Raw genomic sequence first — 15,367 nt, 5'->3', positions numbered from 1 at the left:
ACGTGTGGGGCCCTAAGTGGTAAAACAAACGGGGGCCCTGCGAAATGCTTGGATTGAGAAAATAGTTCTGATTTTATACTCTTGCGACTCAGGGCTACCGCGGCCGCTTAGTTCGCGTACCGTTAAACCCCTTACTGATACTACCTGTTTAGTTCTAGTGCTTAGATATGCCTCTGAAAGCAGTAGCGGATCTAAAGGTGGGAGGAGTAGGCGGCCGCCTGGGGCCCCGTCGCTTGGAGGGGCCCCGAAAGACGACAGAACATTTCATTAGTAACGAAGCCCGAGCAGAAGTCCCCCCCGCTCATCGACTGCCTGCTCGAACTCGAACACTAGAGGCCCCTTTAAAACCCTGAAGGAACGATTTCCAAAGAATCATACGGATAGCCGGGGCCCCAAGATTACGACAATGTGATTTTTTTACTCTGCCATCCAGGTTCGGCGGTGGTTTGGCGCACAAAGGCGGTGACGAGGTTGAATTTGTAAAACCCTCTCGGTTAATCCTACAGAGCAGCCAGGGGCCCCTTTAAACCGAGAACGATCGTTTTCCAAGGAATGATGTGGGCAGCCGAGGCCCCGGCATTATCAATGCGTTGTAGCGGTATTTCTCTCATCACCCCGAGTTCTCAGTAGTTGTAGGGGCCCCGAGCAGGTCCAGTAGGGGCCTCCAAAAATGAGGCCTGCCCCCCGGTCAGCTTGTTCAGTTTATCGACAATGCGACCTGCTACTTTAGATCTTTTGGGGCCCCAATTACAATTCCGCTTAGGGCCTCCGAGAAGCTTGATCCGCCACTGTCTGAGAGATGGATTTTGTCGATGACTGACCAAATTTGTTTTATCAGAATTATTACAGAATGTCGCTCAAAACGAATTTTTTCCCCGGCTGTGTGGAAGGACAATGGAAGAACCGTTGTAATGACGAGCTCATGAGTTGTGCGATGAACTCACTATGAGCACAATGAATTAGACTCGAATGGCCCCGGACAACCGAGTGCTTTTAGGTCATCCACATAAACGAAGGAGGCCCCAGACGGAGCTAGACCCCTAACTGCATGGAGCGATAGCATTGAGGCGTCCGTGGTTGAAACGCCGACGTTCGACCGTAAGCAGTCCAGCGATCTCTTGCAGTAAGCCAAAATTACGAAACGGCTGTAGCTCCTGATAAGTAAGAATGTATAGAAAAAAAATCAAGTTGTTTAATAAATTGAAATATTATGTTATTTAGTATTCTATCACTTAGTTGTACTATAAGTCGCATTCAATTCACAATTGCATCGCTGCACCTGTTTTTATCCAGTGTGCACACTCAGACAATTAATCCCATAACCCACAGCCACTATCCCATAGGAATTTGTTCAGAGTGTATGTAGGGTGTATTATGTTTAAATCCGCATAGTTTTAACATGTTTTAATTAGCGAACATTATTTACCTTCCGCGTTGTTCTGTAAACAATTCCATAGCACAGACTAATGCAGTTTCATTCCAACAATCGAATCTAAATTACAGACATACGTACCCCACTATCGATACGCTCATACTTAACAAACCAAAAAAAACCCGCATTAATGTGTACCTATTAATGCTGTGCCGCCGCTTATTTCCAACCAGCTATCATACAATTCCCTACAGCAAATCAATCATGTGAGATAAAAATGATGCTCCCGTGGTTGAACGGTGCAAGCGCCTTCGATATTCGCACCATTTAACTTCCCTGGCGATCCAACATTCCCGGGCTAGCTCTAATGACGAATGACACGCCAAAGCGATGGAGATGGAATTAGTAACATTATTTTATTAGCATACATAATGAAGGGCGGACAGTAATCCTTTCTTTCAACAAGTAGTGGTTCAGGTGGGGGAATTTGTGCATAGTGTTGGCAAACACGGAATCGTAAAACAGGCAAGGGAAGGAGTAGTTCACTTTCCCGGATACTGTTACCAACAATTCACAGCACTAGCTGTCAATCGTTATGTAAATGTATGCAATTAGTGCAACATAAATAACGAAACACTAAATAACATTATTAATGCAACGTTTCTCTTGGATACAGTGCAGCGTTGGAAGGTGGTTGATAAAAACGCGTATGGTTTTTCTTTAGAGTGCAAGTAAAAAGTTCCGTCTTTATTCTGTTGTTAACCGGAGGAAGTTCAAAGTAAGAATGTTTAAAGGCATGGCTGCCAACATAGAAAAATACACAAGATGACAAATGTCATGTTATGCAGGCAATAGACAGGGGTTGTCTACCTTAACACCCCCACTCAACCGCTGCAACTTGCCAACCCTATAGATTGACAATTTCTTCGAAACGCTGCGACAGGTAGTCCCTTAGTCATCATGTCCGCTTGTTGGTTCGCCGTTGGAACATATTCCAGAACGATCTGCTTTTCCTTCACTAAATCCTTTAGGAAGAATAATTTGACATCGATGTGCTTCAATCTTCCGAAACCCTTCGAATCCTCAACAACACTCATCGTTGACTGATTGTCCTCAAAATAAGTCACAGGAAAATCCACCTTACAGTCAAGGTCACGAAGCAGACGTGTCATCCACAATCCATGACGAACAGCAACACATAAAGCCGTCAGTTCAGCTTCCGTCGAAGACAGTGCAACAGTTTGTTGTTTCCTTGTAATCCACGCCACAGTTGATCCAAACATTTTGAAAACGCTTCCGCTTACTGATCGTCTGTCATTCGGATCATTAGCCCAATCTGCATCTGAGCTTGAGCTAGGAGCCGTGTCATATTCTCCTCCCGATTCATTTCCTGTATCACCCATTTCAACCAGCAGTTCATCCTCAGCTGAACTTTGTGTTGAACCATCGTCAACTACCTTCGTTGAGAAGAAATCATCAGCCGACATATCTTTAACTGCTGTAGAACTTGCTTGAGAGTCTTCCAAAAACACAACATCACGCACATGGACGATCTTGCTTCGTTTCGGATTCCAAACTAGATACCCGTTGACACCATAACCAACAAATACACCTTTCCAAGCTTTAGCATCCATCTTAGCACGTTGCTCTTTAGGAATGTGTACATACACATTACATCCAAATACTCTAAGCTTCGCCAAGTTTGGTTTCTTGCCTTCCCATCGTTCGTATGGAGTCTCGCTGCTATCTATCGCATTTGTGGGGCTGCGATTAAGAAGGTAGGCTGCCGTCTGAACGGCTTTTCCCCAAAAATGCTTTTCAATACCTGAATCCTGCAACATAGTCCGCGCTTTATCATTCAGGGTGCGGTTTAGTCTCTCACTAACTCCGTTCTGTTGGGGTGTATGTGGAACTGTCCATTCCACCATGATGCCTTTCTGCTTCAAAAATAATTCGAACTGCTTACTGCGGTATTCACCGCCATTATCACATCGCAAACGGCTTATTTGTTTCCCAAACTTTGCTGTGACGGCAGCCTCATAATCTCGGAAACAGCTATATACTTCTTCCTTGCTATGGATTAAAAATACCATACAAAAATGACTCCAATCATCCATAAAGGTTACAAAGTATCGTTCCCCATCCACACCAACCGGACTAACTGGACCGCAAACATCTGAGTGAATCAGCTCCAACACTCGAGACGATCTTCTCTCAGAACGGGACGGAAACGGATTCCGTGTTTGTTTCCCTGCCAGGCAAGACTCACAAACAATACTATCTTTGACCGTATTTACCTGCAGCCCTGTAATCGTTCCATTCCGAATCAACTGCTCAACACCGCGCGCGTTCAGATGACCCAGCCTCCTATGCCACAATTCCATGCATTTCGACACACTACCTGTTGTCAACATCGAATTTCCATGACATGGTTGAATACAAAAATCCAGTTGGTACAGCTTTCCAACACGCGTACCACACGCAACAATTTCAGCACCGCGACGGATCTGAACTGTTCCGTTTTTGTATACTACTGTCATCCCCGCAGCATCCACACGCATAACGGAAAACAAATTGCATCGTAAATTCGGCACAAATAAAACGTTGTTCACAATGCAATCGATCCTCTTCCCGTACACATTGCTCACAACGTGGACCGTTCCGGAGAATTCCGCACGAATCGTAGCATCGTCTTTCGCGATCGCAATGTCGATCGGTTGTTTTAAGCGTGTTAGTTCCGTGAAAAACGCTTTGTCGTTTACCAAATGTTCCGAGCAACCAGAGTCGATAAACCACTCCATTTTGTTTAGTTTCTCCGTTCTCACACCTACAAAGCTAACAGCATTAGCTTTACTCATGTGAGCCTTCGATGTGTTGGTGGCACTGTTCTTCTTGTTCGGACACTCAGACAACTTGTGTCCTAACATTTTGCAGCCAAAACACCTAACCTTGCTTTTGGGTTTGGTCGGTTGCTTCGTACTAGAGAACGCTGCTTCATTCTTTGGCACGCTTATATCCAGACACTTTCTTTTCGTTTCCTCGTCCAGCAATCGGCATTTCACAAATTCCAAATTAAGAATTTCTGCCGGCAACGATTCTATTGTTGTTACGACGGTCGAATATGAAGATCCTACTGTAATCAGTAAATAACATATTACATCCAGCTCCTCCAGCGTAGCACCGGTAGCTCGATAATCCCGTACCAACCGATCGAACTTAAGAAAGTGTTCTTGGAGGGTTCCACCTTCAAAACGGAGAAAAATCAGTTGACGTTTCAGGTGCATCCTACTCGCAATGCTGTGTCTTTCGAAAACACGTTTCAGCGCGTCCCATACATCCTTCGGCGTCCTCTGGTCCTGAACATACTCTAACTGCGAATCGTGTATTCGCGACACGAGTATTGATTTGCAACGCCGATCCTTTTTAGTACGTGCCTCACGGTTCTGCTTCTTTTCCTTCTTGACCGCCTCACTATCTCCTTCCTTGTCCATCAGTTCCACCAATTCATCCGCATTAGAATAAACGCACTCCAAGAGCTCGTGCTCCTCCAGGAGGACCGATATCCGATACTTCCATGCCGTATAATTGGTACCGTCGAACAGCGGGAGAAAATGACGATCGTTCTTTTCTGCAAGAAGCTCCATCACAACACTGGATAAATAACTTTTTACTTTCTTTTCACTACCCGATGATCTAATACGTATCTGGGCCCATAACCTAAAAACGCGTATGGTTTTTCTTTAGAGTGCAAGTAAAAAGTTCCGTCTTTATTCTGTTGTTAACCGGAGGAAGTTCAAAGTAAGAATGTTTAAAGGCATGGCTGCCAACATAGAAAAATACACAAGATGACAAATGTCATGTTATGCAGGCAATAGACAGGGGTTGTCTACCTTAACAGTTGATGCAATGAAAATAATCAAACAGATCAGAAATTACATATTAGGCAAGGAGAAAAAAAATTTTGATTTATTTTTACAAGTAAATTCTCTTTTAAAACTAAATTTAATTTAAGAAATTGCATTTATGTCTCCATTGAAATACCCAATTGTAAAGTGTATCCTACAGAAACAAAGACTATTAAGTAGAAAACAGTTATCTAAACCTTCTTAAGAACATAACTTACATCAGTAAGTGTTCCTGATATGATTTCCAGTTTGGTTCAACTATCGTCGTACTTGTCGGGCGAAGCTTTAAGATAATGGCTCCGACACAAAGATTGAAAACCATAAGTTACGATCCTTATAACACTCGCCCACATTTGCACATATACATATTTCCGTATTTCAAACTCCTATCCACAACCGTAGCAATTCGACGACCCAGCAGTTTAATCCGCTTTTTCCCTATTTTCTCCGCTACAATTCGTTCTTGTGCACAACTACGATCGTACACGAACGAGCTGGGTTTCACCAGTGTTTCTTATTTCTTTTCCTAGTTCAACCACCGTAAAAGGGTTATATATTTCGTGCCGTTTATGCCGCTACCAAAGCTACCATGTACATCGACCACGGGATCGGGTCGAGCAGGCAACGGCGCGAGGGGAACGCGTTTTTCTCGCGAAATTCAACTTAAACTCAACGATTACCCTCAAAGACCGAACAGACGGGACCCAGGCGATGCCCATACTCGTACTTCATACAAATTCGAATTTATTCAAATTGGATGAAAAAAAAAAACACGAAAGAATCCGTTCTCCGTTCACCGTCCGTTCTGTATGCGAGGGAGAATTGTTGCTTCAAACGCAATTCCGCCCCGCGGGAGACCCGAGCATCATCGTTTGCTTCTGTTTTGCGTTCCTTCCTTTCGGATCGGGGCCCATATTGGAGATGTGATACACAACAACCCACCATCACCGGTGGGGGGGGGGGGGTTCCGGTTTGCGGTATTTGCATTTATTGGTGGTTTGTGATGCGATGTCAATTTTAGTTTCACTTCCGACCTACAAAAAACCACATACAAACGGATCGGTTTCTTTCCGGTACCATCTTTTTTGTTTTTTTTACTGTTTACTCACGATAGCATAAGATTCTTTGCCTTTAGGTCACATTTTCTCTCTTACACAACACACACACACACACACACACGACGGTCGGAATAGTTCGCAAGATGCACGTTTTTGGATAATTCGATCTTCGAGCAATATCAAGTCGCGTCGCAAAGAAGCTTGAAAGGATGAGTTTCTTTCGGTTAAATGCCACCAGGCAGCGACTACACGACTTGTAAAGCGAAACGGGGGTTACGGGTCTCGCTAGTTTAACCCAAACCAAATCGCCACTTCTTAAACTCGGTAGCTAGTTTCGGTGGCTGTAAAAACTTCCATAAAACCCTCCATTCGGGCAGTTTCTTCACAGCGATATCGAGATAGAAATAGGATTACAATCGGATTATGGTGCAAATAAAACCCAACATTTTAAATAGCATACGTTTTTTTTTCTTTGGGTAAGCGAGCTTCAGGCTTATTGAGGCTATTTGCAATAATCTACTATCAATAGTGTGCAACCTGGTCAACAAATAATTTTTTAAGTTTTTCTTTATTAATTTTTTACATGTTTAATATTCTTTTATCGATTCAAGTTCATTATTTTCAACAAAATCAAAATTATTTATTTCATTATTGTTAACATTCATGTATATACTTTTTATGTTTTGATTCTTGATGATCTTTCAATATAATAAATGTCTTCATGCATTACATTTACTAAACAAGTTTGGTCATAATTATAATACTATTCATACTCCGCTTAACTTATCGCAACTAGATGCACTAGCTAAAATTTGTTATCGTTAGCGATCGATTTGCATTTGATACCGGATATACTTTTGTAGCTAGCCGTTTTAGACGCTTCGGCCGTTATTTCCTTGATGGCAAAAGCAACCTTCTTTGGCTCCGTCAAGAACCAAATCCATAGACGTTGATTGTACAGCCAAAATTTTTGATTTTGCTACAATAAAGAAACCAACCTTTACATTATTAGATCCACTGGAAAAAGCAAATTTAATCTACTAACCTTCGGTTCTTCGATGTTTTGTACGAAATCTTTTCGAACGTTCCGGAAGTCTCGCTCCAATTGATTCAACGCGAAACTAAGCTTTTGCACCCGTTCCAAGTACTCCTGGTCGTAGAATTGGGGATAGTTTAGCGGACCATCAAACACGAAGCGTGACAACAACAGTTCCTGGTGAGCTCTAAAAATACAACAATTTACAATATGAACTGTAAAACGAGCAATTATTGTAGGAAGATTATGGTAACATACAGTTCTTTCAGCAACTCATCCGCTTTGCGACTATATTTTCCTTTCGCAATCGATTCGCACTGCTTCGAGAGACGTTTCGACAGGCCGCAAAAGTGCTGCAGATATACTCTCATGCTACGGTTTGGTTCTTCTCCATTGCAGACAGTGTCCTGTGCTACTAATGCAGATAGCTGTGCCAAATATTCACAGTTCGCTTCCTCATGCAGTTCATTCTTTTCGATCTGTTTCATAGCATCGATACGTTTGAAGCATCGTTTCGATTCACCATTCATTTCGTCTGCATTATCGAATCGATCGCGTATCTTCTCCAAATCGAGCTGCATCAGTATCCATAGCAACTCGGCATTCATCAACTCACGGGAAATGCTTCCGTCTAATCGTTGTATATATTCTAACCGGCTGACGGCACGATCGAGTTTGACTCGATTATTCTCATAAAGTACCGATTCGATCTTAAGTTCGTTCATCTGCCTGATGAGCGTATCGAGCTCGTGGTTTAGCAAATCCATCCGCAGCAGATCCTGATCATTTGCGCTCTTCAATTCAAAACACTGTTTCCTACGATCAGAGTTAAAGAGATCAGTAATTGTTTGTTTCAAATATACTTTCTTTCTAAAACTTACTTCAGTGCGGACACTTTCATCGGCAACCAACAATGATCCTGCAAACGTTCGACAAGCTGCATCACACCGGCATACTCTCGCTTTGCATCGAGCAACTTCAACTCCTCCACATCCAGACGCATTTTGATGCTTTCCAGCTCTTCGATCATCTGCTGATTGTCCACATCATCCGTCGACTTCGAGCTGTCCAACCGTTTCACAGTGAAATGCTTCTTCACGTACAGCTCCAGGTACTTTAGAAACTGATCGCACTTTGCATCGAATTGCTCGATCGGCATTTGATGGATAAATAAAGGTGGATTTTGCTGCAACAAAAAGATAAATGCATTAATACCATTTTACAACCGGCAGGTTGTTCGTTCATCGCTCATCTAAATACGTACTGGTTGATAGAAACAATGATGCAAATCCGACAACTGCTGCTGGGTGGCCTGTTGGCTCTCTTCCAACTGTCTGGCCATATCCATATTGTTCGATGTGACTTTATCTAACACATACTCCTGTTCGCGAACATTTCGCTCCAGCTCGGTCAGTTCCTTTGTGAGTGTAATGTTCGTTTTCTTCGCACCGTTTAAAAGTTTTTCATAATTTTCTTCCGCCTCGACAAGCTGTTCCAGCTGCTGCTCTAACGCTTCCACATCGCAATCCGCGTAATCGAGTATGCCTGCGTACTCCTGGTTTAGTTCTTTCAGTTGTTCATCCAGTACCTCATCTTGCAGAACGGCTCCGTTACGAACGACTTCTTGATAGCTATACACAAACAATAAAACCACAATTGTTACTGCAGGAACATATTGCCGCCACGAACAATGCCTAACGAACGTACCATTTGAGCAGCGAATCTGTGACGAGATTTTCATCGTCAATTTTTGTAAACCATTCGAAAAATTCACGAAACGTTTCATCATGAATGATCCAGAGATGACGCACATCGATACCACCAATCTTTTTCAGTGTTTCGAGAACCTACAGGAGAAAGAATCGTTATCAGTTTGTTAACAAATAAAATTGACAAACTATACTGCGTTTGAAAAGCAAACCTTGCTTGACTCTTCCATTTTGTTCACGTAGCATATATTCAATCCGACTCGATATCTACAAAACAAAGTGAAAGCACAAAACAGCACGCAAAACGTTCAACGGCGGTTTGATTCAACCATTTGACAGCAGCGCTACGATACCCAAGCAACATTTTTCAACGCATGCTTTCTCTCTAGGCGACATTCGTTTTATAGCGGAAAAGTTTCAACAATTCGCAGTCGCCCTAAAAAGTTATGAAAAATCATTAAATAATGCACGTAAAAGACCGTGTTGACTATAGCTCAAGTGCAATGCCGATTGATTAAAGAAGAAGTTAAACATTTCAGTTGCCAGCCAAACCCAAAATGGTTGGCACCCAAACACTTCACTAAATAAATCGTTTCTTTACATTCTTCGTTTAAAGAAACAGTTCTCTTGCTTTTTTAACCCGTTTCTTTAATTTAAATCCCCAGTTTATGAAATTTAATTTTAAAAAATCTCAAAATAACAAACCAACTATGCCATAAAAGGGTATGATGACCGACAGGGCAGACACGCTAAACGTCAAACCACCTTCCAGGAACGTCAACACAACAAAAACAATTTGGGAACAACGAAAAACCAAAGTAAAAATGGCAGAATCACTGAAAGGTAAATTTTGTTTTTCCTGTAATTTACTTGTGCGAAAAGTGACGAATCCGCGCTCGCTTCTTTATTTATGAAGCTGTAATACAGGCCCTTCATCAAAAATGGTTTGTTTCATAAATTGACCTGTTTTTCTTGTCATTTCTTTCTCGCTGCGTCCTTCATTGGGTTTACTTCGACGATGAATAATCACCACCACCATAAACATGCCCAGTGTAAGTTGTTGTTCCGTCCAGTTTACTGTTTTTGATAAGATGTCTGTGTTAACATGCGTTCTTTTTTTGTTGCAGAATCGTAATGCTAGCCATGCTAGGCTCGATCGGCATGGCCATGATCATACTGGCCTGTGCACTTCCCGCGTACAAGTAAGAGCAACTTTAATTAGATTAAAATGTGGCACAATTTGGTAACCATTCTTTTCCCCTTTCCCTACAAGCTTGTGGTGGCCAATATTCGTCGTACTTTTCTACATAATATGTCCTATACCGACGATGATTGCAAAGAGACAAAATTCGGATGACGCATCGCGTGCTGCTAACGCAATGTTTGCTACGATCGGTATCGTCATGAGCAGTTTCGCACTGCCCATTGTCATGGCTCGTGCAGAAGTGGTATGTAATTGGTCGCATTGTTTCCTTTGACACAAATTTGTCCAAATCACAAACAATTTCTCGTTTCAGATCCAATGGGGTGCATGTCTTCTTACGCTAGCGGGTAATGTAGGCGCCTATGCGACCATTTTGGCGTACTATTTCGGTTTCGAATCGAACGACTCGAGCATGTGGTGAGGTGCAGTACTGTCGTTAACGCTATCCGTAAAAATCAATGTGCGCAAAGAAGCGGCAGAACTCGTTTCGATAAGCGAACCAAAACATTGCCTACATATTTTCAAGCATCTTCATCTTCCATTGTCATCAGCTGCTATTCCACTCCGTGACGATGTGTGCGATATTGCATGCGAATTATCGATACTGCTTCAAATGAATGTGTGAGAACAGGTGCCGGAAGTCGTTTCATTTAAATCATCAACTACTTATTTTAATCCCAATTGCGAATGGATGCAAAAACAAGCGACCATGTGTTTACAGATCAAAACTTAATTAAGTGTATAAATTATTTTACAATTCCTCATTGAATAAAATGATACTGTTTAGAGAACATCATTTAACAAAATACTCTTCGCTGCTGTTAAGTCCTTTTTTAAATGTTGTGATTTAAAAGCATTTCTATACGGTTTGTAAGCCAGGTACTTCATAATCCTTCTCGACGTTCTTATCGTGAATGGCTGTAACACGAACAAAGAATAATCATGGTTTCAAAGTGTTTCATCCCAACTCCATTAAAAAGGTTAATACTTCGTTTAAACCAATCGACATAGTACAGTCGCTGTGTTCGATATTCGCTCGCGCGTTCCTTAGAGAACTGTAATCCGTCTTTACTTCCGTTTTATTACAATGCCAGCAGGCGCATTTCATAGCTTTTCAAACAGTTCCGTTTTATTGGAATTGTCATTTGCCGGTTCACTGTGAATGATGCCATAACAAAATGCACATTAAACGTGTATCGCATTGCATAGCTACAAACGGTTGTGCTTTTTGCGGCACTCGCGATATGTATACCCGGAAGGGTGGTTTAACAAAAAAAAATCTTCCAAAGGCAAGTTTGTATGTCATCCGTATGGTTTAAATCTCGTTGAACAGATTTCATTCAAACTAGGTAGTCAGTTTGTTCATTGCACCAGATTATCGATTTCAGCATCAATAGAAACCAAACAATCGTAGTAGGCGTACAGTGGTTTCCAACCGAGTCTTCCTTTTCATATGCCGGTGCCTGCTTGTCTTGTGTTGAACAAATATTTTAAATTTTTCAACTTTAAATTGTAAACGATTGATGCTTCATATCGAAACAGGTACCAAATATCAACTAGCCAAATCAAGAAGCTTTCTCGCTCTTTCTAAACAACAATCAAACCAGGTAAGCGAGACGCGAGAAGAGACTCGACACGTGTCTATGGCAACCTGACAATCGTAGTGACCATAGATTTTTTTCCCCGGTGCTTTGCTGACACTAAACTTGGCCAGTCCAAAATCATTTGTAGCACAGCAGTAACAAGTGTCAGTCGTGTCTGCGAAGCCCAGCATCACAGAAAAGCGTACTAGCTTTTGTAACACCACAAAAATACAAAGGTAAGAAATCATTTAAATTCTAAGGATAGGTACATATTTCCGAGCGATTTTTTTCAAACAATTCTTCATATATGATTTCGCTAGCAAACCGGCAGTGCACCACGATGGTTGAAAAGAAGAGACAAATTTTAATTGATGTCTTGACACAAACTATTCGGCAAAATACTCAAGCATGGCAAAATGTTTTGCAACAGCCCAGCCAGAAACGTAAGAACTCAAAAACATTGAAGCGTAAAAAGTTTAGTTGCGATAGTTGCAAGCGAAAATTCGTATACTCAACCGGGCTGGACCGGCACAAGAAAAAATTTCACGCTGACGAAGAAAATTCCGTTCCAGATGTGCCGAAGGAGGAAGGGTCCGCTGTGGAGTATCCGCAGCTAAAAACGTTTGATATTGTGCTGAAGTGTAAAGAATGTGGAGAAATCTTTCCCGAGGTCAAGCAATTCGAAGCTCATACCATCCGTTACAACTGGGAGCTTATGCTTATGAACACATCACCCGAGGACATCGATATGGGAAGTATGTTCCAGAAGCAGGTGTTCATCGTGACGATTCATACGGCACTAGTATGCGAATTTTGTGACGCTTGCTTCTCTGACTGCGAGTCATTATTCTATCATGAAGCGCATCACTCGCCATCCTCCGGCTACGCATGCCAATTCTGCAAGCTAAACTTTTTCAAACTGGAATCAGTGCTGGAGCATCGGGAGCAGTGTTGCGAGTACACCAACTTTCGTACCACATACCTGTTGAACGTACCGGTGATGTACAGTTGTAATGCTTGTATGTCGCTGTTTTCAACGCTGCCCGAGCTGTACGAACATCGGTACAGCAATCATCACTATTTTCCACGCCGGATTAATGCAATATCAGTACACGCTGACCGATTGAAAAGGTTGTGGCTTGCCTGCGAAGTTTGTGGAGCCACTTGCAATCATATATATGCATTGCTGCAGCATCGTACCGAAGAACATTCCGTTGCCAGTCCCGATGATGGTGCTGCGGCAGAGAATCCGCCCACCACTTACCGACCAACGGTTAAACGTATTAGGAGTGAGACTCCGAAAGAACCGATTCAGGGCCGTCAATTTTTATGCGAACAATGTGGTAAAACTTATACGCAATCTAGCCATCTTTGGCAACACCTGCGCTTTCACAATGGTGTTAAACCGTTCTCCTGTCACATCGGGGGCTGCACACGCCGGTTCACAATACGTCCAGATCTAAACGACCACATTCGCAAGTGCCATACCGGGGAACGGCCGTACAAATGTGATCAATGTAACAAACGGTTCCTCACCGGATCCGTATTCTATCAGCACAGGCTAATACATAGAAACGAACGGCGCCACGCATGTAGCGAGTGTGACCGTCGGTTTTACAGGGCGGATGCACTGAAGAACCATCAACGGATTCACACAGGAGAGAAGCCGTATGACTGCCCGAATTGTGATCGAAAATTTCGCCAGCGTGGAGACCGCGAAAAGCATATTAGAGTGAAACACTTGAAAATTTATTAACCAAACCGGCTCAACGTTATCGCCTCAACGATAGCAATATTATTTAAAAATCATATCGCCATAACTTTGTTGTAATACATATCTATCAATTAATTACATGTACACATTCGGGTTTCTATTTAATCTTAGATGTAACGATGGTAAGGAAAGTTGGAAGAATAACTTTAAACGATTAGACAGGTATTAAGTGTTTGAAGATTTGTGCGAAACTGTTGAATGTTGAAACTGGCTAATGTTGAAACTACTTAAAGATGTAACCGACGTATTTATGGGTGTAGATTAAGACTTGCAATCTGTAGAAGCTGTTTATGATCGGATACGACGGAATTTCTGAGGAGCACGTTACTGAGGTCGATACAGGATCACTATGAACTAACCTATATTACATTTGTTAACAGCAATGTTAGAACCATATGACGCTTGCTTTGAATCATTTTCTGCCTGTTTTGAACTTTTATTCGTATAAAACAGCGAGGCCGTGTTGCTTTGAACAACCCGCGTAAGTATGAAATGGCATAGAAAAAATAATGATTGTAAGGTCTGCTCCTTGCAGCAGTTCAATACTTCTTATTCTTGGCCTGTTCATGGTCGAGCGCATCGCGAAGACATGGCTAGAATGCAAATCCGTTTCCAGGAAACTAGGTCCTGGACTGCAATATTCCGATCTCCGACAGGTTCGACTCCACCTGATCCAGCCAACGAGCTCGCTGTGCTCCTCTCCGCCTCGTGCCGAACGGATCACTGACGATCACCTTCCTGGTGGGGCATGAGTCCGGCATCCTCATCACGTGGCCCATCCATCGTATCCTTCAAGGTCCTGACAACTGTCAGGTTATCTGCACCACCAAACAGCTCAGCTACCTCGTGGTACGTTCTCCTTCTCCACACGTCCTTCTCGCACACACCGCCAAAGATAATCCTTAGCACCCGCTGTTCGAAAATGGCAAGTGCATTGGTGTTCTCTGTTAGGACGCCTCCAGGACTCGTACCCGTAAAGGACTACCGGACGTATCAGTGTGCGATATATCGTTCATTTCGTGTATTGCTGGAGTCTTCTGTTCTGGATCGCAGGAGTTTGTGGAGTCTTCGGATTTCGCTGTTCATATTGTTCTCAGAAGTTACGATGACACCTTCCCGAGCGTTGTTAAACAGCAAACAGGAGAGTCCGTCCCCTTGCCTCAGGCTCCGTAAGGATTCAAACGAATAGTTCAAGTCTATAATTCTCTAATTCTGGGGAATGTAGAAGCGGCTACGTTCGGATCAATCGCCGTTACCATTGAAGCGGTCGCTATGGAAACGAATCGTGTACTATCGAGGAATAACGCCCCTCTACGTTGAGATTTAACATCTAGTAGGATGTATTTTTGTTGTTGCTGAAAAATTACCTGCGTTTTGTTAATAATTTTTTGGTGATAAAAATATTGTAATAATACAATGCATCCGATTCAAAGGTTTCAATTCAATATTCAATTGAATAATCATCACTTTAACTAATAAAATGTTGATTAATCTAATAAACAATATTGTTGTTCTTTGACCAATTGTGTATTTATCGTCTTTATATTAAAATATACCAAAATTTAAACAAAAAGCCCATTATGAAGATGTACAGCTTGTAGTAACTGATATTTTTTACGACTTTCTGTTCCTGTTCTTCAGAGTTCAGGCTTCACAAACATATACATTATCCCATAGTATTGTCCACGATTAATTTCTAAAACAGTAAAATCTGAATGTGGACGAC

At 42.2% G+C, this 15,367-nt stretch overlaps 3 protein-coding genes across 5 annotated transcripts in view; 2 read left to right on the top strand and 1 right to left on the bottom strand.

Annotated features, from left to right (window-relative positions):
- The window catches only part of LOC125762012 (leptin receptor overlapping transcript-like 1), a 166,832-nt gene extending 155,740 nt beyond the window's left edge, over positions 1-11,092 (top strand). The window contains exons 1-4 of one of the 2 annotated variants that reach the window (XM_049423676.1): positions 10,006-10,132; positions 10,208-10,282; positions 10,354-10,528; positions 10,598-11,092. In XM_049423676.1, coding sequence (XP_049279633.1) covers positions 10,215-10,282; positions 10,354-10,528; positions 10,598-10,705 — 351 coding nt within the window. In that variant the 5' untranslated portion in view covers positions 10,006-10,132; positions 10,208-10,214 and the 3' untranslated portion in view covers positions 10,706-11,092. Of the gene's footprint in view, positions 1-10,005; positions 10,133-10,207; positions 10,283-10,353; positions 10,529-10,597 lie in introns of those variants that run through there. The other variant, XM_049423677.1, reaches the window with a different exon arrangement.
- Positions 6,994-9,626, bottom strand: LOC125761991 (augmin complex subunit dgt3). Its single transcript, XM_049423635.1, has 7 exons — positions 9,293-9,626; positions 9,079-9,218; positions 8,636-9,002; positions 8,253-8,557; positions 7,630-8,187; positions 7,381-7,558; positions 6,994-7,314 (listed from the first exon to the last, which is right to left on the bottom strand). The coding sequence occupies exons 1-7, from the start codon at positions 9,308-9,310 to the stop codon at positions 7,141-7,143; spliced, it is 1,740 nt and encodes a 579-aa protein (XP_049279592.1). The 5' UTR covers positions 9,311-9,626; the 3' UTR covers positions 6,994-7,140.
- A 652-nt stretch (positions 11,093-11,744) lies between the features above and the next one.
- Positions 11,745-14,181, top strand: LOC125761995 (testis-specific zinc finger protein topi-like). 2 transcript variants are annotated; one of them, XM_049423646.1, is made up of 2 exons: positions 11,745-12,103; positions 12,188-14,181. In XM_049423646.1, exon 2 carries the CDS (start codon positions 12,208-12,210, stop codon positions 13,621-13,623), a length of 1,416 nt encoding a protein of 471 aa, XP_049279603.1. In that variant the 5' UTR covers positions 11,745-12,103; positions 12,188-12,207; the 3' UTR covers positions 13,624-14,181. The 2 variants fall into 2 exon arrangements, with proteins under 2 accessions (XP_049279603.1, XP_049279604.1); XM_049423647.1 differs by having other exon boundaries at positions 11,745-12,310; positions 12,440-14,181.
- The last annotated feature ends 1,186 nt before the right edge of the window (positions 14,182-15,367 follow it).

This window comes from Anopheles funestus, chromosome 2RL (assembly GCF_943734845.2).
Source record: "Anopheles funestus chromosome 2RL, idAnoFuneDA-416_04, whole genome shotgun sequence".
NCBI lineage: Eukaryota > Metazoa > Arthropoda > Insecta > Diptera > Culicidae > Anopheles > Anopheles funestus.
Note: the sequence above shows the minus strand (reverse complement) of the source record. Positions and strands in the feature narration are given on the sequence as shown.

Excerpts from the sequence above, each read along its gene's own strand:
- LOC125761991 (XM_049423635.1), bottom strand. Across the intron at positions 8,188-8,252 it reads ATGAAAGTGTCCGCACTGAA|GAAACAGTGTTTTGAATTGA; the intron begins GTAAGTTTTAGA and ends CTCTGATCGTAG. Across the intron at positions 7,315-7,380 it reads AAAACATCGAAGAACCGAAG|CAAAATCAAAAATTTTGGCT; the intron begins GTTAGTAGATTA and ends TCTTTATTGTAG.
- LOC125761995 (XM_049423646.1), top strand. The coding sequence starts at position 12,208 with ATGGTTGAAAAGAAGAGACAAATTTTAATTGATGTCTTGACACAAACT.